We start from the raw sequence: 25,911 nt of genomic DNA, 5'->3' as shown, positions 1-25,911 counted from the left end.
GCCCCCAGATGTATCCATACTCCATATTTTCGGGTGCACTGCACCCTGCGTCCTATAACACTCCCGCTTTCGTCGTCGACTGTGAGAAAAAAATGGATAGAAAATTTTGGGTTACTAGGCTTTGGAAAGTTTATTTTTTCTCTCCATTCCCAGAAGGTCATTACGGTTGATCTGAGCCAAAAAAAAAACCCAAAACAACAGAAAATACTACGTTGTTAAGCGAAAACAAACTGTGGGTGTATTTACCACTCCTAAATAACATCAAAGGGAGCGGTCGGCCGTATCGATCAGCTGACTGGCGGAAGCGTCAATTAGACTCGGAATATTAAATGCCTGGCGGTGGTAGGCAGTTCAACAGTCAATTCACGAAAAGCTCTTCCTGTTTATCTATCTGATGTCTAATCTTCTTTAAGGGGGCGAACAATGGAAACTTATTTGAGGTTAAAGGAGGTTGAAGATAGTCGAGACCTTGGTGGATGAACGGATAATCAAGAAAACAAGTCTTGTATGTTCTTAATCAAGCGGAATTGGTGATTGCCTTGAAATCCAACTGGTGGTGTGCAATGTGACATTTAAGGAGAGCTCCATAACAATTTGACTTTGGTGAATGTTGCACCATTTCTACCTAGTTTTTCCTTTTCAAGCAAATATACCGCTTCTGTCATCTTGCGGCCGAAAAAGCCACTACAATGCCGCCATCTAGCAACCGAAAATCCAACTATTTGACCCTGTCTGGAATTTGAAAAGAAAGAGATCAACATTTTTCGGGAAGAGAATGGAAGCTGTGTATTTTTGTGTTCAGCTACTGCACGAAGACCAATAGAAAATCAACCGATAATTCCACACACACACACGCGCGTCAATATATCCAATATACCGTTTGTTTGTTTGTTTTTTAATATTAGGAACACTCGGTTATGTATTACGATGAATTGTGTTTATATGCATATTTATAAATCAAGTCATTATGTATAATTCTACAGGCTCATGTCACCAATAAACTGTGGTTAAAATGTGTTCTTTGCTTTTTCAAAGGGGAAATGGGCGTCGAAATAACATGAAACGATGGCAAAGTACAGGGCGGTGGCATGTGTAGCTAGACGAAGAGGAGGAAAATCAATGGGTTAATCAAGCTCTTCATGCTAGGGACTTTGTTCTCGCTACTAGTCGAATTGGACAGGTGAAGAAAGGCAATAATGGATTGCGGCCACTACAGTCTCTCTTTCTCTTCCTCTTTTTTTCTCTCTCGCTAATAATTGTGGGCATTAAAGGCTGGATCTCTGCAGCAAATTGGCATTAAAAATGGCACATAAAAATGGGTATTCCATCATCTTTTTTTTGTCTCTTTCACATAATTTTTTCTTAATAGATTGTATGAAATTGGGTTATCAAGAAAATTCAATTCACGTAAAACTGTTTTGCATATACCCATCCAAAATAAAATACAAAATAAAAGAACAGCAATTAACCCATAACAAATAATCGAGAGGAGGGAGAGAATATTTACAATCAAAAAATGAAAGAAACCAGCCAGTTATTATGTATATAAATGTGTCAACGAAAGAACGCCAATTAAACGAATTATATAGGCATGCAGAAGATTCGCATTACAGATTAGTCAAAAGTAGAGAGTGACAGCGGCCAAGGAGCAACAACTGCAAATTGTACGAACAGGTACAGCCGCAAAACGGGATTTTTAACTCTTTTAAATGTATAATATGCGTTTGTTTTGTTTTCGCCTTTAGTGTGTTGATGTACAGGTCGGGATGTAAAAATTTCCCTCCCCATTTTTGAACGACGAAGAATGAAATTTAGTTAAATAACCACACTCACACACACGCACACAAAAAGCCGAACTAGTAAATCTGAAGAAACAAAAACCAACAAAGTCATTTTCTTAAAAAATTGTTTTCAAACGTTGTTCTTGCTGTGGCTAGACGACGGAGAAGAAGAAGAGGTCATCATGACTTTAGTGACGAAGTTGACGATAGCTGTGGCTGGCTGTTCGGCTTCAAGTTCAGCAAAAATGTGGCACTGGTTATCGGTTTTGCTAGCTTGTTTACGAGCAATAAATCCAAAGCAGCGACTATATAGATGACAATCAAAGTTATTTTACCATTACAGGAGATTTGATATAAAATGATTTGAAATTACTTTGAACTGATGGGCAATCCCGTTTCCTCGCTACGCTGGTTCCAGCGTCGATCCTCAGGATCCAGTCCACAATAGGAAACGGTCAACACGGGATAATGTCGCCTAATCGAATAATGAAAAAAGAGTTGAATAGCTTTGAATTCAAACGGATTATTATTATAACAAGTGTCTTACCTGAAAAAGAGTTTCCTCTCGTTGTCGGTGAGAGTGATGCCCTGCGACGAGACTTTAAAGTGAACAATAGTCGGGACGGGCAGCGGTTTGGCGTCCAGCAGGTGGGTCATGGTGCGCTGGATGGCTTGGGGCCCGGTCAACGATTCCGTGTCCATAGTGAAGAGATAAAGCAGACTGCAGGCAGCTCCTTGGGTCAGCAATTGAGTCGTCGGACTGGCCAGCGATTGAACGGCCGTCGAACTGCCATCCTTGAGCATCAAATCATTTTCGGGCAGAACGAGCTTAATGGGCAGAGCTAACGGTGTCACCGAGTGCTGGTAGATAAGTGCCGATAGGGATCCTGATGGGCATTCCACAATTTTGTCGAGAAGAAAAAGATCAAAAATTCCATTAAATCCAACATCCATTAATTGACTTCGCCTTCGCCCGTCCATCGTTGTTGTTAACTAACCGAAAACGGGTTCGTTGCTGCAGCCCTTGATTCGGACACCCTTTGAGGTCGGCTCGATAAGAAAGTGGCGGACCAGCTCGCTGGACGGGTCGGCAATGTTCTTTCCGGCCACGTGCGGAGGTGGTGTGGCCACCTTGAGGGCCAGACCGAAAGCTCCGGGGAAAGAGTTTGAATCACGGACGATGAACGTTCCAGGAGATTGATCCTTAAGCATGTTGATTGCTACAAAGAGAGAAAATGGTTTAATAGGGGTCAGTGGCCAAGCCTTATAATTAAGGTAGTAGTTAGTTACCATCTTCACGGGCAATGTTGGGCTTGTACCAATAGCGTGAGTTGTCTTTGACGAAATTCACGTGAACGGAGCTGACTTCTTGCGGCTCGCTCAATCCGTTGACGGATTGGACGGAAGAACGTCGGGATTGCGACTGACCCAAATAGGCGGATGAGGGCGATGGAGAAATCGATCTCTCCTTGCTGCAAACAACAACAACAACAACGACCGTCGCCATTATTATACACCGAAAAAGCCACCGAGCCACCGCGTCATTAATAACAAAGAAAAAAGGAGAGCCATCATCGTGAAGACTTTGTGGCGTCAGATCATCAGCATCATCAGAGAGGTGAAAGAGGAGAGATAGCTATGATTATAAAGCGATCATTGTGATTATAATTTCAAAGCTGGCTGGCGTGACCCGTGTAGAATAAAGGCAACTAAATAGCAGCCACAGAACCACGCAAAAAGGGGCCAAATAGCTCACCCGTGAGGTGGAACCACTTCAATCCGGCCATCACCACCAACCAGACGTTTCAAGAATACAAGAAGGGAAGAAAGAAAGAAAACAGAAACGGGCGAAAAAGGAAAAGGAAAGCTCAATCGAAACGGATCAGAGAGAGAGAGAGAGAAAGGAATGTTTGGCTGCGGAGTTTGTTTTTGCAGAGTTTTTACCTCGACACCGAGGAGTTGGAGGGCCATTTGCGAAGGATTTTAGCGGTAGAGGGCGGAGTGGGCGAATAAGGCTGGATATTAACCTGTTGCTGGAAACCGGCTGGGTAGCGTCTGTATATGCACACACACACAATCACACACACATTCATAGAAACATTCATGAAATTGTCGACAAGCATCCGAAAAAACCTGAAATTGTTTCTTTTTTTGTTTTTAAATCAAATAAATCAAATTCCTTTCCATGTTGGACGTAGCGCCCGCACCATAAGCCCCCCCTCCAAAGTCAAATATCAAATAAACACACGACACCGTCACCAAGGCAACACACACACACTCGACTCTCTTGATACGAGAGACGGGTTGATGATGTGGAACGAACGGGTCGGAATGAGGAATTTGGGTCAAAAAGCGGCACCGAATCTAATTGCAATAGAGAAATCAAATTCAAATTTTTTACCGTTGGGTAGTTGGACTCTTTGGTGGCAGACCGGCTCCTGAATGGGACGAGGTCGGAGTGACGGGCGAGTCGATCGACTGGCGGCCACCACCATAGTGGCCTTGATGGTGGACGTTGAGGTAAGGTGTACGCGGGACGACCGGGAAGGCCGGCGTCGTCGGACGGTTGCCCGACATGTCAAGGTCGCCGCTCAGAGACGAGTTCCACGACATGACGCTATCCTGGAATTTCATCAACAACATGACACATGTGATTAACTTGTTTGTGTTGGACACACGCGGGTGACATGGCCCGTTCACGACACATTTTCCCCCGTGTTCGGACCATCCGAACTTGTTTGCCCATCCATTTCTACAAACTATCCAGCTAACTACTAAAGCCACTAAAAGGCGGGACTTACTGATGATTTGGGGAATTTGTTATTAGTGTTTGTGCTGTTGCTGGCCATTCCCGTCACCGGGACAAAATTAGCACGGGCAGGCAGACTACTACTGAACGAATGGTGTCGGTTATTGAGAGGTGATTTGCCCTGATGGGCAACATGCTGCGGTGATCCTCTATGCACACTGTTGTTGGTGGTGGTGGTGGTAGCGGTGCTGTTGTTGTTGTTGTTGTTGCCGCCTTGGATCATGTGTTTGAGGTTAGGGGTGAGATTAGGCTGGCGGATAAGTGCAGCAGGATCAGGCAAGTTAGTGTTGAGTGAGTGGATGAGCCAGTCGAGGTTGCCCAGCCGATTGACCGGTTGATGTACCGCGTTGGCTGACGACGGCGATGACGTCGTGTCCGTCACAGTCGACAGCAGTCCCGTTCGGCTGGCCGACGGCTCCATCGCCGCCGCCGTCTCTGTCGGCGACGATCCGTTGTGGTAGCCAATCAAACCGTAAGGTGAAGCGGCAGCCACTAGCAGGTCATTGGGGTTCAGCTGTTTTTTGGTTTTTGTGTTTTTTGTGGGGTAAGCGGCCAAAAGAAAAGAGAAAAAAAAAATACACAAAAATTGGGTGGGTGAGTGCAAGCCATTAGTTTTGAAATAAATGCAAGGTAAGAAGAAGGTGAAATTATTTTTTTGAATGAAATAAAATAAGCAGTGGAAATAAAATCAATTTTGGGAGGAGGTTTTTTTGTTTTTGTTTTGTTTAAATTGATGGCACAAGCAATCAAAGGGCGGCTTTATTTGTCGGCAACGATGAATAGTAATTTTCTCTTTTCCAATGGAATGCCAGGCCTATAGTGACTGCATCTAATGAATAACTTAATAGCCGTAATTCGAGACGAGCCCTTTTTTTTTCTCTTTATCCCCCGAATGAAAGAGAAAATCTTTTTTTCTTTTCTTCTTTTCTTTCTTGAATGTCAATCCCGTCAACCGAAATTTATACGAGGGAGGTCAAGTGCCAGTGATCACCCCAACATCAGACGGCCCCGAAACAAAACAAAAAAGAAACAGGTGCATGGGATGATGTCAGCCCAGCAGACGCTTTCTGAGTGATGGCGTTTTCTTGTCAGTCAGCAGCCAGCGCCAGCCAGTCGATTTGGGAGAAGATATAAAAGGATTCCGAGGGTGTGGCCGGCGATTCGTTCGTGCGTATGGGCCAACGTGAAAGACGAAGGAGAGATAAACAACAGCAGCAACCCACGTACCTGGCCTCCGTTGCTGTTGTTGAGCGTCTTGATGTGCTGCTCGTGAGCTCTTTTGACGGCCACAAAAGGCCGTTCTCGGTCATGGCTCATATCGGACTTTTGACGCGTTAGAGTCAACCTTTGCTGCTGCTGCTGTTGTTGTTGCTGCTGCTGTTGCTGTTGTTGTTGTTGCATGTCCCCGCCACCGCTCAAGTACCGCCCGCTGCGCTCCAACGAGGCTGAACGGTGCGTGAGCAGCGGAGATGCCGGATTGGACGATGACAGTGTCTTATTAACGCCACTCCCGGCCTGGCCCGCTTTCGACTTTTTGGTTCATTAAAAACGTAAAAAATAAAATAAAATGTAAAAAAATAAGAATGAAAAAATATTCAGACAAAGAGAGGCAACAACAAAAGGAGGAATCCAATCAGCCATCGTTACAACATTATATAGCGCCAGAAGGATCATCATATGAATACGTAAATCGTTTTTCATCCATTATTCATTCGCTGGATAAAACAAAATATAACAACAACAACAAAAACAACAAAATCGAAATTATATGATCCTTTTTTTCTAGTGTTGTTTTAAAAAAATAAATAAAACTTTTTGTTTTCTTTCATCTTAATTGCTGAACTCTGACGTCACATTGTGAAAGGAGTTTCGCTGCATGCGGTGAATCGTTTCCAATTAAAGTTTTTTTTTTCAAAAAAGAGCGCACTAGCCATCGGCCGATAAGAAAGAAAGTCAAACAAAATTTGGTTCAAATCAAAATTGAAACGATTCAGGTTCCAGTCACGACTTTGAGCAACTTGTGCGAATAGCAAATCAGAAAATCAGGCGCGTGACTCACCTGTTGATACTGGCCGTAAGTGCCGGCCGTGTTGATGTGTAGGGGCGTGGCGTAGAGGCTGCGGATGTCGGGCGATCCTTCGCGGGACGTGTTGACCATGTCGAGCTCCGAGAACAAGGTGACGTCACTCAGGTAACCGGCGTCGTCGACGGGTCGGTGGCTCCCGCCGCCTCCGCCACCCATGGTCGAACTCGTCGTCGATTGCTGGTGCTGCAACAGCTGCTGGCCTCTGAATTGTCGGCTGGATTGCAACTCCGACATGAGTCGCACTTCTTGCGGATTGCGCTCCGCCCTGCGCATCGAGTCCTTGCGCTCGCGGAGTTTCTGCTGCTGGCGCTGCAGCCACGACAGGCCGGCCATATCGTTGGACATTCTGCAACAACAACAACAACAACAACACCCATGATGATCGATATCACATATTTGGTCACATCACATTTTTCTGACAAGGATATTAGAAAGTTGGGACGTCGGGGCGTTGAACGGCAACCCGAAAAAGGACGACAACTCGTTTCTCTGTTTCTCCTTGTGTGCCATCGCCCACAGGTGACCAAATATTGACGCTGAATAACATCAAACAAGGACTTACAAACAAAAAAACAACAACTACAAAAAGAAAAAAAACCCGGGCGGGGTGGTGGTGTATAATAATAATAACGATCGGTTAGCTGGAATTTCGGCTGCGCTGAATACCATAATTGGTCACAAACACCAACGTGATTCGATACATGTGCCTGTGGATTTCCTCATTCCGCCAACATCGCCAAAACAACAACGAGACAGGCGTGGCTGCCGCTGCTGCTGCTGCTGCTGCCTGTTGTTATTTTTCGCCTTTCCCGCCGACAAATGACGAATGCGCCAAATGGGATGGGGTCGAAGACATCCATCAAGTGACGTCATCCGTCCAAAAACCGAAAAAAGAGCCAACGATTGAAATCTGCAATGATGACTACCACCCATCGCCATCCATGGCCATGGATCATTTGGGTCCCGAATTTAAAAAAAAAATGACGAACTCATTTGCATGCGGTGCGGCCCAACTGCGGGATTATTTCCCTCCATCTAATGAGGTGTCGGTCCTATCTGGAAGTAATTAAAACTTATCCCAGGCAAATAGAAGAAGAAGAACAAACGACAAGGCAAACATTAAAAAAAAAAGTTCTTTTTCGTTCCGGAGATACTCGGTTTTTTCTGGGGGGTTCACAAGGGGAAAAAAAGGGAAACGGTGGAGAAAAGGACGTGTCTGATGACTCAGTCGCTCTAAAATTAACACTAACAGCATCTTCGTCTCTCTCCGTGCTGTGTGCCTCCTCCTACTCGGTTCTCCGTCTTGTTCCATTATAAACATCGTCAGGGATAGACGACGAGAGGGTCGGGATGTTTGCCGAGTATGAGAGTGTGTTTGTTCCTCTCTCTCTCTCTCTCTCTCTTTCGTGTGTGTGTGTGTGTTGTGATAAATCACGAACGGGTACTAGGGAAAGAAGCGACGGAGGCGAGAGAGTTGCCCTTTTAGGTTTCCACTTGAAATCTTATTGAAGGCAAAAGAGAGCCGGACATTGAGGGAGAGGTAGAAACCTTCTGCCTCTCTATACATCACAGCCGTGTGTGTGTCTGTGTGTGTGAGAAAAGCCGTGAAGAGTGCTTCGCACGCGGGAGTGAAGACAGAGAAATGGATAGGAAATTCGAGATCACGTACACAGTAAAGGCTATTTGATGCTTCCAGGAATTCTTCCATTTTTCAAATCTCCCTCTCTTTTTAAAAAAATTGATTTCTTTTTATTTTACTACCAACTTCATTATACCTAATCATGAAACGTTACTGGAATGTTACACACGTCGCTTCCCCCCTGGAAAAAAAAAGAAGAAGATTTCTTACATGATATGCCGTGATGCCGCCCTATTTACCCAAGGCGTTTTCCTTTTTACCCGATCCCAAAATCAATACACATTGTAAAAACTAAATATTATATGACTCGTTAAAATTTATTGAATTACCCACAAAAAAGAGTCGGGCATGCCGGTGGTTACTGTACACAGTTTAAAAAAAAAATTTATTTTTTAGAATTTCTTTTTTTTTTCCTCAAAAAATATTTTTTTTCCCGTTTGATGGGCGCGCCAGGGTGGCGGGTCTCTGTCCAGCGTTGAGAGAAGAAGTAGGTTTATATATATCTTTTTTTTTTCTTTAAAAAAATTTTTAGTAACTTATGAACGATCCAAATATCCTGTGCCAGTCATACTTGTTTCGCCAGACCATATCCACGGCGGACATTTTCTTTTTTGAAAAAAACCTCTACACATAATTCCTGTCTCTATCTCTCTCTCTATATATATATACGTAGGGCGTTTACGTATTTCCATTTTCAATATTTGGAAACTAAATCGAACTCTTTTAAACGGCTCGTAAATTCCATGTCACAAACTTTCTAGAAGAAAAAAACAACAACAAGGAAAAATAATAAAAAATTGAAATCAAATTTTACGACTATCTCTCTCGACTTTACACTCGTTTCCCTCAATTCTTCCCTATCAAAGACAGACAGCTCTCTTATATGAACAAATATAAATGTGTAATGTCCGGCCCATCGTCCAGCAGACAAGTCGATTTTAAATTGGTTTCATTTTCCAGTCGTTTCCCCCCTTCCGAACGAAGATAAAATGGAAAAATATGGGGGAGAACTTTGTCTTGTTATCTCTTTTTTAGCTTGTTAGTGGATTCGTGAACTTGTGTACCGGACGCGGTTGAAGGAGGGCACACAAAGTTCTCGGCATCTTTCCCAATCCTTCCAGCCAATTACATCGTCTGCGTCGTAAAACTTAATGAACCGAACGTACACACAGGGAAGGATTGGTGATGGTGATGGTAGTGGGGGGATGTTTTTTTTTAAGGGTTCTGTACACAAGACGAGTGGGAAGCAGTTGATTGCAACTCGTTTTCTTCAAGTGTACCGCGGATCAATTGATATTCTTTTCGATACGGTCAAACGCACGGAATGTGTTTTCCCCCCGTGGCCCACATCTCCTCCAGATAAAAACTTCAGAAAAGTTGTAAACAAGAAAAAAGAATTTTGGCGGATAAGAAGAGCTAGCCGGATCTAGGAGCTACTTGTGTGTGTATACGTTCAATCTCGAGCATTCGATTGGCTTCTCTTGAAAGTCAAAGAAAGAAGTCGGCGCAAGTTTAAAAAAGAAACCCAAATGGGCGGTTCGACTGCATTGCTGGGGCTCTTGAATTCCTCCATTCGTCCAAGCTGTAAACTCTGATGGGTTTCGTCTGTCCTGTGTACTGCGCATCCCGAATCGATTGCCCCCTCGTTTATGGAAGTGGATTGCGAAAGCAGGAAAAAGAAAGAAAAAAAGAAAGTTTGAAAAAAGAAAAAAAATCTTTTCGGTCGATAAAGTCGCCAAAAAAAGTTTTTCCTCCTCTCACTGGTTGGTCTTCGTCCCGAGACTTTTTAAATAGTGTGCTTCGCTTGGTGTAGCTTCTTTCTATTACATTAACGGTCGGTTGTTTGACGGTGGTCATTGACACTAAAAAAATAGAAAAAAAAGCCCAGCGCAGTTGCTATACGGCATTTATATATTCCCATTCGTGGGTGGGTGGGATTCTTCTTAACTCCCGCTCACGTAGAATGGCCATCTGCATTGCTCCGGGTTGGGTCTCTTTTTCTTTTCTTTTTTCGCATTGACCTTCTTGTGTTGGGTGTACCACTACGTGCTGGGGGTCTTTGGAAGAAGAAGAAGAAGAAGCACACAACCATTTTCTTTATTTCTTTTTTGAAGAAAGAAAAAGAAAAAAGAAAGAAAAAAAAAGGCGGTTTTACCTTGTATGGACAAGAATCTGAGTCGACGTGAAGCGAGCCCGTGTGTACACAGCCCTGTGGACGCGTGCGAATATGTACCGTTGGCACCAAAGCCAAAAGAAGAAGAAGAAGAAGAGATCCCTCGAAAGAATTCAATTATGTCCTCCTTTTTTTCCCGGAGAAGAAGAAGAGAACTGAGAGAAGAATACCACGGGAAAAGACGAGAGAGAGGGGGGGGGGCCTATTTTGTCTTTCTCTTTTTTGTTTTTTTTTGTCTGCCGATCGTCATCATTATGCATCTCTACCAATTTTTATTCTTCTCCTCTTCTTCTTCCTTTTCGTCTTCAACCTCGCCTAATCTTTTGTCTCGTAAATTGTCCGATATGGACGACCCGGCTGGCCAACCGACCGACGACCTGCACCCGACAGACTATTTGTGATGAGCCGGAGCGAATGGTCACATTGGCGAAGCTGCCCGGATCAACCTACTGACTCATCCGACCGATTTCGTTCACATGTGGTGCGCACAAAACAACCGGCGGGCCGTCCGCCCTGAAAAGAAGAAAAAGAAAAAAAGTTTCTAGAGGGAAAGATAGAGAGAGAGCTGTGCAGAGAGAGAGCAGCAGCAGCCAGCCCAAGTAGTAGTGGCATTTTGTATTTGATTCTTGTTATTTCGTTGCCGACCTTGAGGACCCGGCGGCTATTATGTCACGCAGAAGGACCCCAAAAGCGCGTGAACTAGAGAGTAGAGAGGAATAGGTGGAGAGATATGTAGAGAGAGAGAGAGACAAGATGGGAGGATAAATATTTTTGAAGAGAGAGAACAAAACAAAATAAAAAAATTATTCCGGCCGTTGCCGTTGCTGCTGCTGCTGCGGCTTGTGTGTGTTGCGCCGCAACTTGAAAGGTGACCTCATTCCGAAACGATCGTGCAACACCTTCGACCACAAGGCGCGGACTTGGTGGTGGAAGAGATTTTTCTTCTTTGAAAGAAGACGGGCATATAATAAAATACTAGAACGTGTGTGTCTGTGTGATGCTGCTGCTGCTGGTGATTTGTCTTTTTTCTTCTTTTGTTTTCGTCTCGGCTCGAGTATCTTCAAGTTCGCGTTCGAAATCTTTTTTTCTTTTTTCCCTTTTCGTTCCAGCCGAATGATGTTGCCAAGAAAATAGCCTCGCTTGGTATTGTTCTTCTTCTTCTTCTTTTATCTTATCGCGATTGAGAGAGAAGATTCCCGGCGACCGTCTCTCTCTCACGCCGAAACGTTTGGAAAAGAAACAAAACAAATTCCTCTTATGGATTTTGACTTGGCGCTCAGCCTCTCAAAAAACTTCTTTGCGGACAAATAAAAAAACAATTTCCTCCCCTTTTTTTAAAAAATTTGAAAAAATTCAGGAAGAAAAAGGTTTCGCGGCGTAATAGCTCCATTGAGAGCTGAGGGTCTCCTTGGAAGGGCGCCCGTTTTCTCTTTTAATAATCATCATCCGCTTTATTTTATTTTAAAAGTGATTTGTTTTGTTTTTTCGGCGACGACCGACGCCGGTTGCGTGTTGGCAAAACTGTTGACAATAACAAGTTCTCGTGCGAGTAGGGATTTTTTAATAACGGGCAGCCCGTGTTACGCCACCGGGATTTCTTTCGCTAGGCTAGAGTCTAAGGAAATGCACCGTAGTACAAGAAGCATAGTAGCATCTTCCTTCAACTTTGAAACGGAGCCAAAAAAGACGGGCCGTAACGGCCTCTCATCGGCGTTGATATAATCCCAAGGACGTGGGGTGCGACCGCTTTTAAGCCTATCCATTCGGGAAAACAAACGAGGTTCCTGAAGGCGGAAAGAAAGGCAAGAAAGAAATGAGTTTGTGTCCGTAGATGATTCAGACGAAAACGGCGGCGTGTGATGATGTTTGCCAAATTTGGTCTTGCCAAAAAAAGAGCTGCCGCCCTTTCAACGGACCCCCTCCAAACAACGAGTCCGCCTTCCTTTCCTTCCCGTTGGACTGAACCTCCCGAACCGTGTGAGCGACGACGACGAGAGGAGATTAGAAAACTTTGCTGGCCAGCTCCAGCCCAGCAGCAGCAGCAGCAGCCATACTTGAAAGGTCTATTTTTATCGAGCGATAGAGCCGCACGATGCAAAAGAACTGCACGTGATTTCTCTCGTCTAGGGCAAAATCGAAAAACACAAAAGAAAACAACAAACTACCAAGGACGGGCAGAAAATGAACAAAACATTTCATTCCGGCTTGAGTCTATATAACTTCCAATCCTTTTTCAAACAACATCACACGCCTATATAGTACACACACGGGGCGCTTTGGGAGAATCAAGCGAGCTGGAACGAAACGCCCGCTGTGTGCCGGATGTGCGTGCCGGCGCCTATATATATGTGGTTGGTGTACGAGACCCTATACAGGAGCTTTGCTGGGCGCTCGTCTACGGTTGTGTATACAAGAGTGACCCTGGCGGATGAGACACTACTACTACTACCACGTTTGATAAACATTAATTAGCAGAGACCCCGAGAGTCTTTCAACAAACAACAACCGGAATTCGCCTCCGCTTGCCTTCCATCGCCGTTTCCTTGACTGTCCGTCTCTTTTTTGCCCGTTTCGCTAGATTTCTCAGCGTTATATAGCTGTTGACGGACAGCAACAAAAAACAGAGCCCTGCAGTTGCATCCAGTCCAAGATTTTTTACCACTTCCAAAAGCACAAAGTTGTGTGCGTGCGATGTGTTTGTTTGTTTGTTTTAACTCCGCGAGAAATAATTTTTTCCCCGTTTGTATTTTTCGCTTGAAGGCTGACGGATCTATTTCGAGATCGAGGGCTCCACCAACTCCAGCGTTTTCCTTTGCGTACACGCGCAAAAATGACGGAGCGGAAGAACAACAAAAACCAAAAAAACCAAAAAATGAATTCAGAAAAACGTTCGTCATTTCGTCAGAGAATGAATGGCGCGAGAATTTGGCAACGGCCACCATTTCCGTCGTAATGAGTAATCGAACGTCTTGTGCAGAGTGCGGAATAGTCGAAAAAGAAAAAAATCGGGGGCACGTACCGGGACGAGTCGGGAGAAGTGCTGATGTCCTGGATCGTTTCCTCCAGCGAGATGTCTCGGTGCTGGAGCTGCGGAGTGGTTGGATGCATGGCCTTCATCATCTCGCTGGTCGTGGATGAGGATCGATTTCGCGAATTGTCCAATCGAGGACTGGACGTGGCCACCGGTTGGATCGAGGCGTTGCTGGCCAAAGTGGCGTCCGACGGCGTCGCTCCTCCTCCGTTGGACAGGAGCAGACTCTCGCTGAGTTTGCGGATGGGACGCGGGCTGACGGGATCGGCGATGGACGGAACGGGGATCCTCGGCGAAGAGCGAACCGGACTGATGTTGACGGGCTCCGATCCGTTGGAAAACTTCCTGACGAGTGAGGGACTCTCCAGGCGTTTGCTGGCCTGCTGGCCGTTGATCGTGTTGCTGCTGGACTCTTTCCAGTTGCGTCCGTGCATAGAGGCGCTGGCCACTGGCGTGCTCGTCATCATCGCCGACGCCGTGCCATTACTTCCGGCGCCTCCGCCGTTTCCGTTCTCCTGGTGGTGGTGGTGGTGGTGGCCGTTGGTTGGCGGGGCCGCCATGCCCACCATCCCGTACGTGAACGGTTTGCTATCCTCGCGGGCGTGGTACGGAATATCTTTGGGTCTCACCGACGGCTGCTGCTGCTGCTGGGACGGCGGCGGAGTCTGCGGAACTGGACCGGAAGGCATTTTCAGGACGGGCGCCGCGTCGGCTTGCGTCGTGGGAGGAGCGGCTGGATACGCCCGCCGGACAGTGTCGCTCTCGTAGACGTAGCCCGACGACGAGTTGTTGCTGTTCTTCCTGACAACCGGATGCGATGATGGAGGAGGAGCCGAGCGATCCGTCGTGTCCCGGGTTGGCGTCAAATCAAACTTGACCTGTAATTAAATTTGTCATTGTTTCAACATCATCATTAGTTGAGCAAATGAATAGAATTAAAATGGGCGATATTTCGACATAAAAGGGGAAGACTATTTCGAGACGAATGGGACCCTTAGTAGCTGATTCGATGGTGGTCCGTAAACACAACAGATTGCAGTTAATGAGAGCGTGACGCTGAAATGAAAACTTTCCACATACACAGAACGAAAGAAAGAGAGAGAAACCCCTGGCCGTTTGCTTTTTGTTTTGGCTTCCTCCTTTTGTTTTTCTTTCACAGGAAAAGAAGAAGAAGAAGAAGAAAAAAGGGGGGAGAGATTGAGTTGGAAGGAGAAAGGATCGAGAGAGAAAAGGGGTCCCAAGCTAAATTTAAAACGGTGGCGGCGGCGGCGGCGTCGTCGGCCAAGGAGAAGGGCACTCGGGGGTCTTGGCAGGATCCACGACATCAACAAACCGACGCCGCGCTTCGACTTCAAAAGGGACGGACGGACGGAATCACGTCGTATGTGTGGCATCAGCAAACACGCGACTTCGTCCCGGCTGTGCCTTCATTCCCGAATTTCTGGGTTATTCCATTCATTCAGTCGGATGAATGTCAAATTCGATCAACCTGTCACCCGACCGCCCGACCCAACAACCAACAACTTTCGAAATTGTAAAATTGTAAAATTGAGAGACACTGGCAGAATCAACTCGGAAAACTGACACATCTCAGCACATTTCTCATTTTCCCAGCTCCCTCCCTCAAGGACTCCCGAGAATCGAATTCTAGACGGCCATTTCGACACGCTACACTCAATGTGCAATGTGTTTGGTTGTTGTTATATTTTTAATGGCTTTACAAAAATGGACGGTACTAAAATCCCTTAAACTAAACCGGACCGACCTAGAAAAAATTGCCCATCAAAAATTTGATCCCGACGTTATTGCCAAGGGCGACCCTCTGCTCCAGATCACGGAGCTGTGCGAATGGTAATCGGTGATGACATCAAGATGGTGGGAAAAAGGGAGAGTGGGAGACGGCCACTGTGGAAGCCGGACGGCCTAACGGCCTCAAGAACGGCCTAACGGCCGTAACTAGATTTCTACTTTCATACCTGAATGCTGTCGACGTCAATGTCGTCACCTCGCTGGTGGTAGTGGTGCCTGTGCTCGGGTCGGATGTCGGGGATGTTTTGAACGTTCATGAGCATACCACTCAACAGTTGGTCCAGCTCGGCAGTGGCCGTGAGCGATGGTGGAGGCGGGGCCGAAGATGAAGACGAAGAAGAGCCCGTCATCATGACGTCACGGCCGTCCGCCCGATGGATCTCCGCCCGTGTCTCCACAATGCTCGGCATCCTTTGCAGCCCTGCCTGCGGTGACGACTGCTGTTGTTGTTGTTGTTGTTGTTGCTGCTGCTGGACGGGGCTGGGCGTCTGCGGCGGCGGGTCCAAAAACACTCCACCGGCTCCAGAGGACTCGGCCGATCGGCCGGAATGCGGAGGCGATGCGGATGTGCTCCCGCTGCCTCCCAATTCCCGGTTGTGGGTGCTGCTGCCTCCTCCGCTGCGCACTACGCCGGCCGACGAGATTCCGGAATCGGTCGAGGCCACATGCGGACTGTTGAGGAACTGGACTGGGTGATGGCTCAGGTGGTGGTGGTGATTCAGATGGTGATGCAGGTGGTGGTAATCGGCAGACGTTCCGCCAGATGTCAAAGACGACGATGACGGATCGCTGAATCGACTGGCACTGCGGTGCTCTCCGCTGCTGCTGGACGTCTGTCCAGTCACGACTAACGGCGGCGGACTACTGCTGGGCGGTGTCTTTGGACTGTTCTGTTTCAGCACTTTGGCGTAGAGCGAACCATCCAACGGCCCGTACGTGTGCGCCAATCGGTGATCTGCGCAATCCGCCGGAAGCGAAAAATCAAACAACAAACAAAACACTTTTTTCCGTTAATTTCTTCACACGACTCGGCGATGGCGCACCAATAAAAATTGTCGAAGTAAAAAGAGAGAGAGAAATAAAAAGAGTTAAGTCTAAACGAATTTAAAAGAAAAAGAGAAAAAGAAAGAGAGAGAGCCCGAAATGGATAGAACCGCACCGGCGGGCAGCTGGTGGAGCACTGCTACAAGCGGAGGATGAGTTTATTCTTCAAAACTTTTTTATTTCTCCTTTTTTTTCAATATTCTTTTTTTTGTTTGAGAAAAAAGACGCTGGAGGAGGAGAAAGAGGAGGGACGACGGCGACGGGGGGAAAAACTTGTATTTCAACCTTTCAAGGAAAGGGTTCTCTCTCTCTCCTCTCTCTTTCAGGTACGAAAAAAGAGAAGAAGAAGGAGAGAGAGAGAGAGAGGAGAAACAGCTGGAGAAATGAGGGCGGCCCTGGCCCAGCGTCTTAAGACGGAAATAGCTGCCCACCCTGGTCGAATGTGTTATGCTGGCGATCGGTATCAAACAGCCAAACACACTCACCTTTGGACTTTGGTTTCCATCTGGTGGACGAACCAACAACACCAAAGCTGCCAGACGGAAAAATTAAAAGGGAAATCCCGGACTGTGTGAGAGCCCCCCGTTCGTTCGTTCATCGATTATACGCCCGTGAATTTCATAAGCCATCTATCGCTCAGCTGTTCAACTTTGCTCGAAATCTGGACTGACAAGTTGACACACATAACAACAACAACATCAACCGTCGAGGATTGCGCGGTAATATACAACTCACGCGTGATATATTTACGTCTCTGGCCGTCTTGCCCTTTTCCCCACCCCTTTTTCCAACATGTTTAAGTACAGCGAAACAATTTGAGTGATTAATGTCCTGGTTTTTTTCTCGACCAAAATAAATAAATAAAAACGAAATTTTCTTCTTTTCTTTAAAAACTATTTTGACTGATTTTCTTTTTTAAAAAATGAGCAAACATTCATTGGTGGGGTGAAGTGTTCATCGATAGCCATCGTGACTTTTGTTCGCTTCTTCTTCTTCTTTTAAGAGGGGGGATTTTCTCTTAAAAGAAGAAGAAGATGGGTGGTCGGTTTATTACGCCACTACAAAAACCCAAAAGTTCCCCCTTTTTCTATATACCTCTGTTGTTGTTGTTGTTGTTGTGTTATTGTTGTTTTCCCAACCGGTTGTTGGTATTTATTATTAGATGTCGATATTTTCCCCCCTCCTTCTTCTTCTTCTTCTTGCCCAGCGACTTCTATATAACGTCGTGTGAGTATCAAAACGTTAAGCCATTTGAAAAGGATGACATGGTGAAAAAAAAAGAATCACGGCCAAAATCTCGCCAGGTGGGCCAACAAATTTTTTCTTCTCGACTCTTTTTGACGTTTTCTGGAACACGTACGGGAAACTCTTTTTCTTTTTCACCCTCAAAGGAGGAAAGAAAGAAAAAGAAAAAGAAAAAAAAAACAAATTGATATTCTCTCTCTTTTTTGTGTGTGCGTTTGGTTTCATTATTTTCCCGTTCAAGGGAGAAAGAGAAAAAAGATTCTTCCAGCGTTCAGTGCGACGAACTTTGGCTGAGGGAATCCTTATTTGGTCCATCCCGCAGTCAGCCAGACCGTGAATAAGCATCCGAGCATGGTGCATGAAGAACATTACGAGAAGAAGAAGAAGAAAAAGAAAAAAATAAGGATTTACTAGAAGAGATGAAAACAAAAATAAAGAGGAAAAAAAAAAGAAAAAAGCTCCGAAATTGGACATGACCTTTTATGGCCAACGTGTGGCTCTCCATCACACGCACAAATAAAAACACGCGTACAGTCGTGTACACATGCACGTAGTACAGACAAGCCAGGTAACTTTTCTTTCTTTTTTGAATTTCATTAAAAAGGCGAAATGGACTTTTTTCTCGTCGTCGTTGGACTGGAGCTGGCCATTGCCGCCCACTCGGCTGATGCTGGGCCCCAGCAGAAATGTACTACTACTACCAGCAGCGTCTCGTTGCCCGCCCCGCTGACCCGCGCGCGCCATAACGACGCAAGAATGCTAATCGCTCATTTTCTTTCTTCTTGTTATCAAACGGATAGAATTGCCCATCTTCTTATCTTCTCCCGGGGCCACTAACTCGGAAAAAAAGGCAAGAATCATCGTCCACCATTCATTCCAAAAAGAAGAAGAAGAAGAAGAAGAAAGAAAAGTCCTTGTTGAATCTTGTGCCGAGTAAAAGAAAAGTACCGGTAGAGCAGCAACGAAGGCGACATCGTAAATCTCGCTCTTTAAAAGGCATCCTCTTAACGGGCAAAGAAGAAGAAGAAGAAGAAGTTGCTATTGCCCTTATTCAGATGGATTTGCCCCTCTCAATCTTTCCTAAGTGGAGTCGACTTTCCAGTTGGGATCGGAGAGCAAACAATAACCCCCCCCCCCCTCAAATGGTATAGAAGAAGAATGGAAAAGGATAAAAGAATATAAAGCCCAAATCAAATCAAACAAATGATGATGATGAACTCGAGGGTAACCCAAAATGGGAACATGGGCGTCTCCCTCCCAAGTTCATCTAGTCCATCCACGTGATGATCAACAACAAATCACTGACAAACACCTGGGACGCTTCTCTTCCATAAGCCTCGCTGCTTCTTTCGTCTTATTTGCTCTGATTTCCCTATTCTTTTTAGTTCAAAATGCTGGCCATTCAGTATGCAAATGAATCACGGTCAGACAAAAAGAAAAACAACAGAAAAACAAGTCTCCAGGGCTCCTTGCGCCAGGCGACAGTCGAAATTATTTTCATGAAATTTCATCGAACTAACGAGATTCTCAAACGAAACAAGATGCAAGTTTTGTTTTGTTTTTCTTTGATACAGAAACCAAAAAAAAAAGGAGGTGTGCCCTGCCCCACTCACTTTGTGTCGATCCGGCAGACGAGACGTCATGATGATGATGATCATCCGGACAGCTGGCCGAGTCAGTCACGGTGTCGTAACTATCCCAGCGAACGACCGGATCGCCTGTGCAGTCAAAACAAAATAACAAACAAAATGAGAACAGAACGCGGTGCACATAACATGTCCAGGTGTTGACACTTTTGCGGGACACACAAAAACAAACATGAAGGAGGGGGGAAAATGACAATTACACGACAGCATCGCCACTCGCCAGAAATGAAAATTTGAAAAAAAAACGACACGAAGGAGGTGATGGTTCTTATGAATGACTTATTTTTTTTTTGTTTTACCTGTCGACGACTCGACCGTGTAACGGGTGTGCGTTTCATTGACGCCCATCAGGCGGGACTCGGGACTCGTTGAGAAGTGCAGTCGAACCGAACCGTCCAGCGGGAAACGCAAATCTGTGATAAACATTCCAACAAAAAAATTAAAATTTTTGATTTTCACACGTAACAAAAAAAAAAGTGGAGAGCGACTGTATATCTGTCATAAACAGGTGGAGATCAGGCAGGTGAGAGACTCTGTTGTTGTAGGTATGTAGGGAAGTCTGTTTACTTTGGAAGCCGTTAAGGGCGAAAAGAAGAAGAAGAAACGCCGTTAAATAATTGGTGGACCAAGACAAATTCTACGGACTGGACGTTGGATAAAAAAAGAATGCGGCGAGCGTGCGAACGACCGTCCCCGGCGTGAAAATGTGAGACGTGCTGTAATTACACCCATACTTCTCCTCCCCTCTATGGGCTCGTTACAACGCCCATAAAATTTTGAAAATTACAGCCGAGAAGAAATAAAGAAAGAAAGAAAAAAAAAGTGCCGCTGCTGCAACTGATTCGTCTGAAAGGATAAACGGCACATCATCGCGGATCAACGGCCATCTTTGGGGTGGGGGGAATACCAAAAATATGGACTTTGAAAACCAATAAAAAAGGACATCAGTCTTTTATAAAGCCTGGAACTTCCCCGACATTTTATTTTTCAATTCGTTCACGTTGAACGCTGTTTTTCTTTTCTCTCTCTCCAATAATAAAAAAAAGGGGAATCACTTTTATGGGGTAACAGGACGGTTTTGTGACGACGTGATTCCCGATTGATAACGTCGATTAGATTAAGAGTCCCGATTTTTATTTTTTTGTTGAGTTTCTAAAGAAGGAAGTTGTACACAGTAAGACTTGTCTCCGCTCGGAGGAGATTTATTATTCGATGATTCCGACTGGAAATAAAAACGTAAAAATTTAGAAAAAAAAAAGAAAAAAGTGGAGAAATGTGTTCCACAATTTTCAGATTAGAGCCTGTTCTTATATAGAGTCTAAGCCCAACGGAAAACGAATCTCTACAGCCTCACTCGAGCTCCCAACCCCCAATTATACTGATAACACAATCAGCCGGCGGCCGTGACAAACCAAAGACTTAAACTTGTCAGGGCACAAGAGAGAGAGAAATCTAGAATTGGTGGGGGCAAGAAGAAGGTGATGGACTGACGGGATTTCAAAAAAAAAAAGCCTTTTCTTTTTTTCACAATCGTCTTATCCCACTCATCCATCATTGGAAGGTGACCAGAACCTTTCATATGTACATTTGGGTTTGATTCTTTCAGGGGGGAATTCCGTTGGTTTTCTCATCTCATTCTTATTCTTGTTTGTTGTCGGCCATGTCGACGATGAGCCTCGATAACGATCGGACCGAAAAGAAATGCAAACAACGGCAGCAGTAAACGTGAAAGAGAGAGAGAGAGAAGAAAAGAGAGAAAAACGACTTTATTTTGATATGGACCTTGACAGGCGTCGTCCAGATCTTGGCGCTGGAAGACTAGCGTGTGCTGGGTGACGGCGCAGGTGTGGAACTGGAGGCTGAAGATGGTCTCACGGCCATCTACCGGCTGTCGGTGGCGGTGGTAGCACTTGACCAGGATGTCGCCGCGCAGCGCCAGGCCGCGCTCGCCCAGCGACATGGTGAAATGGCGGGCGCTGTCGTGCAGGTTGTAGATGGACGACGTGTGCACGGGAACGCTACCCTGGTACACCTTGGGGGAGAATAAACAAAAAATAAAAAATAAAAGTCGTAAAATGGCGAAAACGGGAATATAACGTTGGGATTTGGTTGTTTTTTTTTACTTTGAAAAAGGCGCGGCAGCCGCCGTTGGACTGGAAAGCCGGAATGCCGACGACGGTGACGTGATCCAGGAAAAGCGGACTGGAATTGACCTGAATGGCACCCGACAACAGTCCGGCAAAGTATTCCACATACCTGAAACGAATAATTAAAGCATCGCCACAAGACACACAACCAGAAAAAAAAAGAAAAGAAAAAATATGTTTTAGAAAATGTTTCTCATTTAGAATAGGCGGGACAGGAGCGATAATCAAAGACACGCAAATTTGCATCAGCACAAATAGGTAGCGCCGTCGGTGGGGAAATGCAAACTCACGGGCCCATTTGGGGGCCCAGCAGTCGAATGGGAGTGCGCGTTTGGTTTGTTTGTTTGTCTGTTTGTTTGTTTGTTTTATTTTATTGGCACCTTTTGTCGGATGGCGTTCGGAGTCCGCCGACTCGTTCGTTGAGGAACCGCTTCATGGAGAAGCGATCCAACGATTGCTGCTCCTGCTGATTGGGCGGGCAGAGTCCAGTGTACTCGCAGTAGGCCGCTACCACCACGCCCACACGCTGCAAACCGCACCTGCCATAAATCATCGACGTATGCATCGGTTAGATCGCTTCGAATAATACATCACACATGTACACATTTTTTGGGGGGAGCCAGCGTCAGCAGAGGGCGATCAATGGGGGCAGAGATGCCAGCACGCCACCGACATTTTCCCCCATTAAACCTTAGATCCTTGAACATGTATATATATATTGTTCGGCTGTGGTGCTGGGACATTCCCGATGAGGAAATATATTACGTACAACGTTCGGGTCGTAACTATAGTCCCCCCCCGCTCCCTTGTTTTGCTTTTCTTTTCCACTGTCTGTCTCTGCGCGTTATTTTAACTACACACGGGGCCCCTCTCTCTCTCACGAAACATTCGAAACCCATTAATTGTAGCACGATGTATATAGTCACTCATTACAAAAAGGCAGTCCTCATTTCCAGCTGGGAAAAAAAGATGGCCGTAGTAAAAATACAAAAAAATAGTGAGGATATTCTCCTATTTAAAAGAAAATAAATCTCGGCGGGATTGAATGTTTTTGTTTTCTATTTTTTTGTTTTCTTGTTTTTTAAAGGTTTCAGGGCGGGTTGAAAAGAATCAACTGATGAATTCATGACTTTCTCAAAGGCATTTGTAACGACCGCGCACTACCAACTTGAACGATTTATCGTTTGGCTGCGATTAAGAAGAAGAAAAGAAAATGGAAACGAAAGGAGAGAAACGGCTCGGCGAGAGGCTATTTGTAATATGAATGTACTACCACTACTATGTGGCGATCGGCCAAAGTGCAACGTCCCAAGAGCGGCCAAAAAGAATGGCTCGGACGGGAAGAATCGACTTCACGTGTCGACTCGGAAAGAAAATCATCAAACAGTCAAACTTCATTTTTTGTTTCTTTTTTCTTTTTGAAATTCTTTGTTTGTTTAGCTCCTTTTATCAGCCCTATTTGGATTTTACACACCAGCCAGGGTTAAAGATTATGCAAAGGGGGACCTACTCGTATTTTATGATTGTTATAAAAGAATATATGTTCCAGTTTCGTAACCCCGAAAAATGCAAAAATAATCCCCCAAGAGGCGATTTCTTCACATCTGAAAAACATTCGAAAACGACGCAAAGAAATGACCGTTTCAAATAAAACGGACGAGGGAAAGTATATCCTATGAAATCTCAAGGAAATATTCAAATTTTTACCAAAAGAAAAAAAAAAGTCAAAAAAAAAAATGTATAATATTAAAAAAATATAATATGCGATGGATCGTGTTACGCACTTGGAATGGAGAACAGCGACGTGTTGGGGATCGGCTTGGAGCCAGGAGTCGAGCGCCCGGCAGACGGAGCAGAGTCTTTCCAAAGGTGGGGCTAGTTGATCCGGCCACCCAACGTCCAACACTCGAGGGTTCCACAGGCCAATCTCTTTCCTCGGCAACGACAGGTTGAACACCTGCGTCAAATACATTTCTTTAAATTATTTTCACCGTACATCTCTCAGAACAGTGAATGATGATCGAGGTGATATTTTTATTTTTTTCAATTTTGCCTCCATCAATGACGTCATCCGAACCAGTTTCCATATATTTAAAAAATTTTCCAGTCGTCGTCTTCTCTCTTTTGTTTCGCTTGCAACGGTTCCAAGGGCGAACGTCACTACAATTGAACAATAAATATGTATACCATGTAATTGTCGCCGTGCTTGGTCTGAAGCATGCTGGCCGCCTGGTGAAGGGCTTCTCTGTATGTGGACGTGTCCATTTCGGGCGGGAAACTCAGCGCCAGAATTCGTTCCGTCACGAAACTCAAGTCCATGGCCGACGACGATGACGGTCCTCCGCAGCCCGACAAAGAGTCCATCCGGCGAGATGGCGAGATGGTCGCCTGTTCGTGTTCCATGAAGAGTATTGAAAAGGGGGGGGGGGGAAGAAACAAAAAACAAAAAAAAGACACGAAATGATTATTATAAGAGAGTCTCTCAACGAGGTCAAGGGAAAGTCTCTCTCTCTAGACTGTGCGGTAATTCTGGAGTGTTGGTGTTGTTGTTATTGTTGTAACGTGCGAAAGATTGGGCTAAGAGAGATAAGAGGGCTCAGGTGACACGGCCTTTTTTTATTTCTGACGTACCTGTCTAGCGCCGGATGACGGACGACTCATCAGCGGTTCGGTGCCATTCTGCAATAGACAAGAATCACTTTTACTGTCAACGTTCATGGCGAAACCCCCAGTGGGAAATGAGGCTATCCAGTCAATCACACACAACTCGTCAATGACACAAAACCGACAATCTTTGGTTTACGTTCACTCACGACCGAAGTTCACCACTACCTACTGCATTCCAGCTCTCTTTGACTCGAAATAAAACGCAATAAATCGGATTTAAAAAATAATAAAATAAAAAAGGAGCTCCGTGTGGTCTCTTATCTTTGCACTTTGAAATTGGGCCGGCAGGAGAGAAGGTTATACAATCGAAAAAATACCCTGGGTGGTGGCGGTGGTAGGGGTAAGCCACTGGCGTTGAACTTGGAACTCTGTCGACGCACGTCGTGCAAATGCTCGGCGGCGCGGCTGACGGATCGTGCCATCAGATAGAGGGCTTGTCCCGCCGGCTGATCCAGGCACAGATCGTCCGACGGCTCACGAACGGAGCGCATCAGCTGAATGAGCCGAATGTGTTCCAAAAAAGGCAAGTCGACCGACGCTTCCATAATCATCATGAATTCGCTGGGATTGATCTTCATAATGACTGGCGGCTGGCTCTCAGCTCTCTCTCTCTCTCGTCTTCTTCTTCTTCTTCTCCCACCAAAAGCTCAACCCAAAAAACACAAATCTACACGGACGCGTGCAATAATGCCAACCGACCACGCGCTTTTTCACCAATGATGATGATTATATCCGGACGTCACGCTAACAACTCATTGCGAACGCCCAATCCCAACCCCCCCTACAAAGAAAAGGATAAAAACAACCAAATAACTCGGCCTCTTTTTCCTCCCAATTTCCCAACTTTTGTTTTGTTTTTCAAATTTGGCGCTCAATCAAAAAAAAAAGTCTTGATCATTCCGCGATATTTCAATTCTACCGTATAAGGGCATTGGCCAACCGAAAAAATAAAAAGGGTCTTATAGCAAACGGAGCGCGTATAATCCCTTCACACGGGCCAACAATGCCCACAATACACACACACACCACACAAACACAAATGAACCGTCAACAACAGGTTCAATGGAGCGCACAAATCGGTCGCGGGGTGTCACGGATCAATCGCCACAAATATTCAATTGTTGGCTCGTCGTTTGTTCGCCAAAACACGAAACGTTATTGGATATAAAATCGGGAGGGAGACAGACAGACAGGAGAGAGAGTGCCGTGAACGGATCAGCGTTGAAGCGTCAACTGAGCGTGAGCCTAGGCTTCTCACTCGGCTTTTATGACGTTGACTCTCTTGTTGTTGCCATTTTTTGCTTCCCCCCCGACTCTCGGATTGTTTTGTTGTTTGCGTGCGTGAGTGTGTTTGCTGTGTGTGTGCTGTACCTTCCCTTTCTCTCCTCCTCTTTTTTCCTCCTCCTCCTTCTTCTTCTTCCCCCTTCTCATTTTTATGCATACGTAACGTAGCCCGTTGATGTAGTACGAGACGGCCATCCAGTACAACAGTCTCTTTTTTGTTCGGGCTGTCGGATGGCGGAGTGAAACTGCGTGCAATTGTCCATGTACAAACACGGCGAAAAATAGTCGGGAGGCCCCCATTCGTTTCTTTTCTCTTTTTTTTGAATTTTTTTGAATTTTGATTTTAGAAGTAGCGACAATGCGATGTGGGACGTCCCGGAAGCGAGTCATTCGCGGACTGACTCTCCGTGTCTTTTTCTCCTTTTTTTTTCTTTTTTTCTTTCTGTTTGTTTGTTATTGTTATTGTTTGTTTAGATTCGCTATATACGCCTTTGGACACGGAGGCTAGGCAACCGCGCTGCATTATTATGATGGCTTATATCATACGCTG

The 25,911-nt window shown here is 45.4% G+C and overlaps 1 protein-coding gene across 17 annotated transcripts in view; it reads right to left on the bottom strand.

The window, feature by feature from the left end:
* Positions 1 to 760: 760 nt before the first annotated feature.
* Positions 761 to 25,911, bottom strand: part of LOC124195626 (tensin-1-like) — a 53,377-nt gene continuing 28,226 nt past the window's right edge. For 5 of the 17 annotated variants that reach the window (XM_046590115.1, XM_046590117.1, XM_046590120.1 and 2 more), the window contains 20 exons: positions 24,042 to 24,089; positions 23,598 to 23,798; positions 23,195 to 23,367; positions 21,791 to 21,949; positions 21,387 to 21,519; positions 21,046 to 21,295; positions 19,563 to 19,676; positions 19,231 to 19,335; positions 15,496 to 16,283; positions 13,508 to 14,397; positions 6,650 to 7,022; positions 5,818 to 6,120; positions 4,583 to 5,104; positions 4,183 to 4,403; positions 3,726 to 3,836; positions 3,072 to 3,253; positions 2,780 to 3,001; positions 2,329 to 2,668; positions 2,155 to 2,256; positions 761 to 2,086 (listed from right to left, as the gene is read on the bottom strand). In XM_046590115.1, the coding sequence (XP_046446071.1) occupies positions 1,912 to 2,086; positions 2,155 to 2,256; positions 2,329 to 2,668; positions 2,780 to 3,001; positions 3,072 to 3,253; positions 3,726 to 3,836; positions 4,183 to 4,403; positions 4,583 to 5,104; positions 5,818 to 6,120; positions 6,650 to 7,022; positions 13,508 to 14,397; positions 15,496 to 16,283; positions 19,231 to 19,335; positions 19,563 to 19,676; positions 21,046 to 21,295; positions 21,387 to 21,519; positions 21,791 to 21,949; positions 23,195 to 23,367; positions 23,598 to 23,798; positions 24,042 to 24,089 (5,412 nt within the window). In that variant the 3' untranslated portion in view covers positions 761 to 1,911. Of the gene's footprint in view, positions 2,087 to 2,154; positions 2,257 to 2,328; positions 2,669 to 2,779; positions 3,002 to 3,071; positions 3,254 to 3,725; positions 3,837 to 4,182; positions 4,404 to 4,582; positions 5,105 to 5,817; positions 6,121 to 6,649; positions 7,023 to 13,507; positions 14,398 to 15,495; positions 16,284 to 19,230; positions 19,336 to 19,562; positions 19,677 to 21,045; positions 21,296 to 21,386; positions 21,520 to 21,790; positions 21,950 to 23,194; positions 23,368 to 23,597; positions 23,799 to 24,041; positions 24,090 to 24,394; positions 25,363 to 25,911 lie in introns of those variants that run through there. The other 12 variants (XM_046590127.1, XM_046590128.1, XM_046590132.1 and 9 more) reach the window with 7 other exon arrangements.

Source organism: Daphnia pulex, chromosome 6 (genome assembly GCF_021134715.1).
Source record: "Daphnia pulex isolate KAP4 chromosome 6, ASM2113471v1".
Taxonomy (NCBI): Eukaryota; Metazoa; Arthropoda; class Branchiopoda; order Diplostraca; family Daphniidae; genus Daphnia; species Daphnia pulex.
The sequence above is the reverse complement of the archived record's forward strand: the minus strand, read 5'-3'. Positions and strand labels throughout refer to the sequence as shown.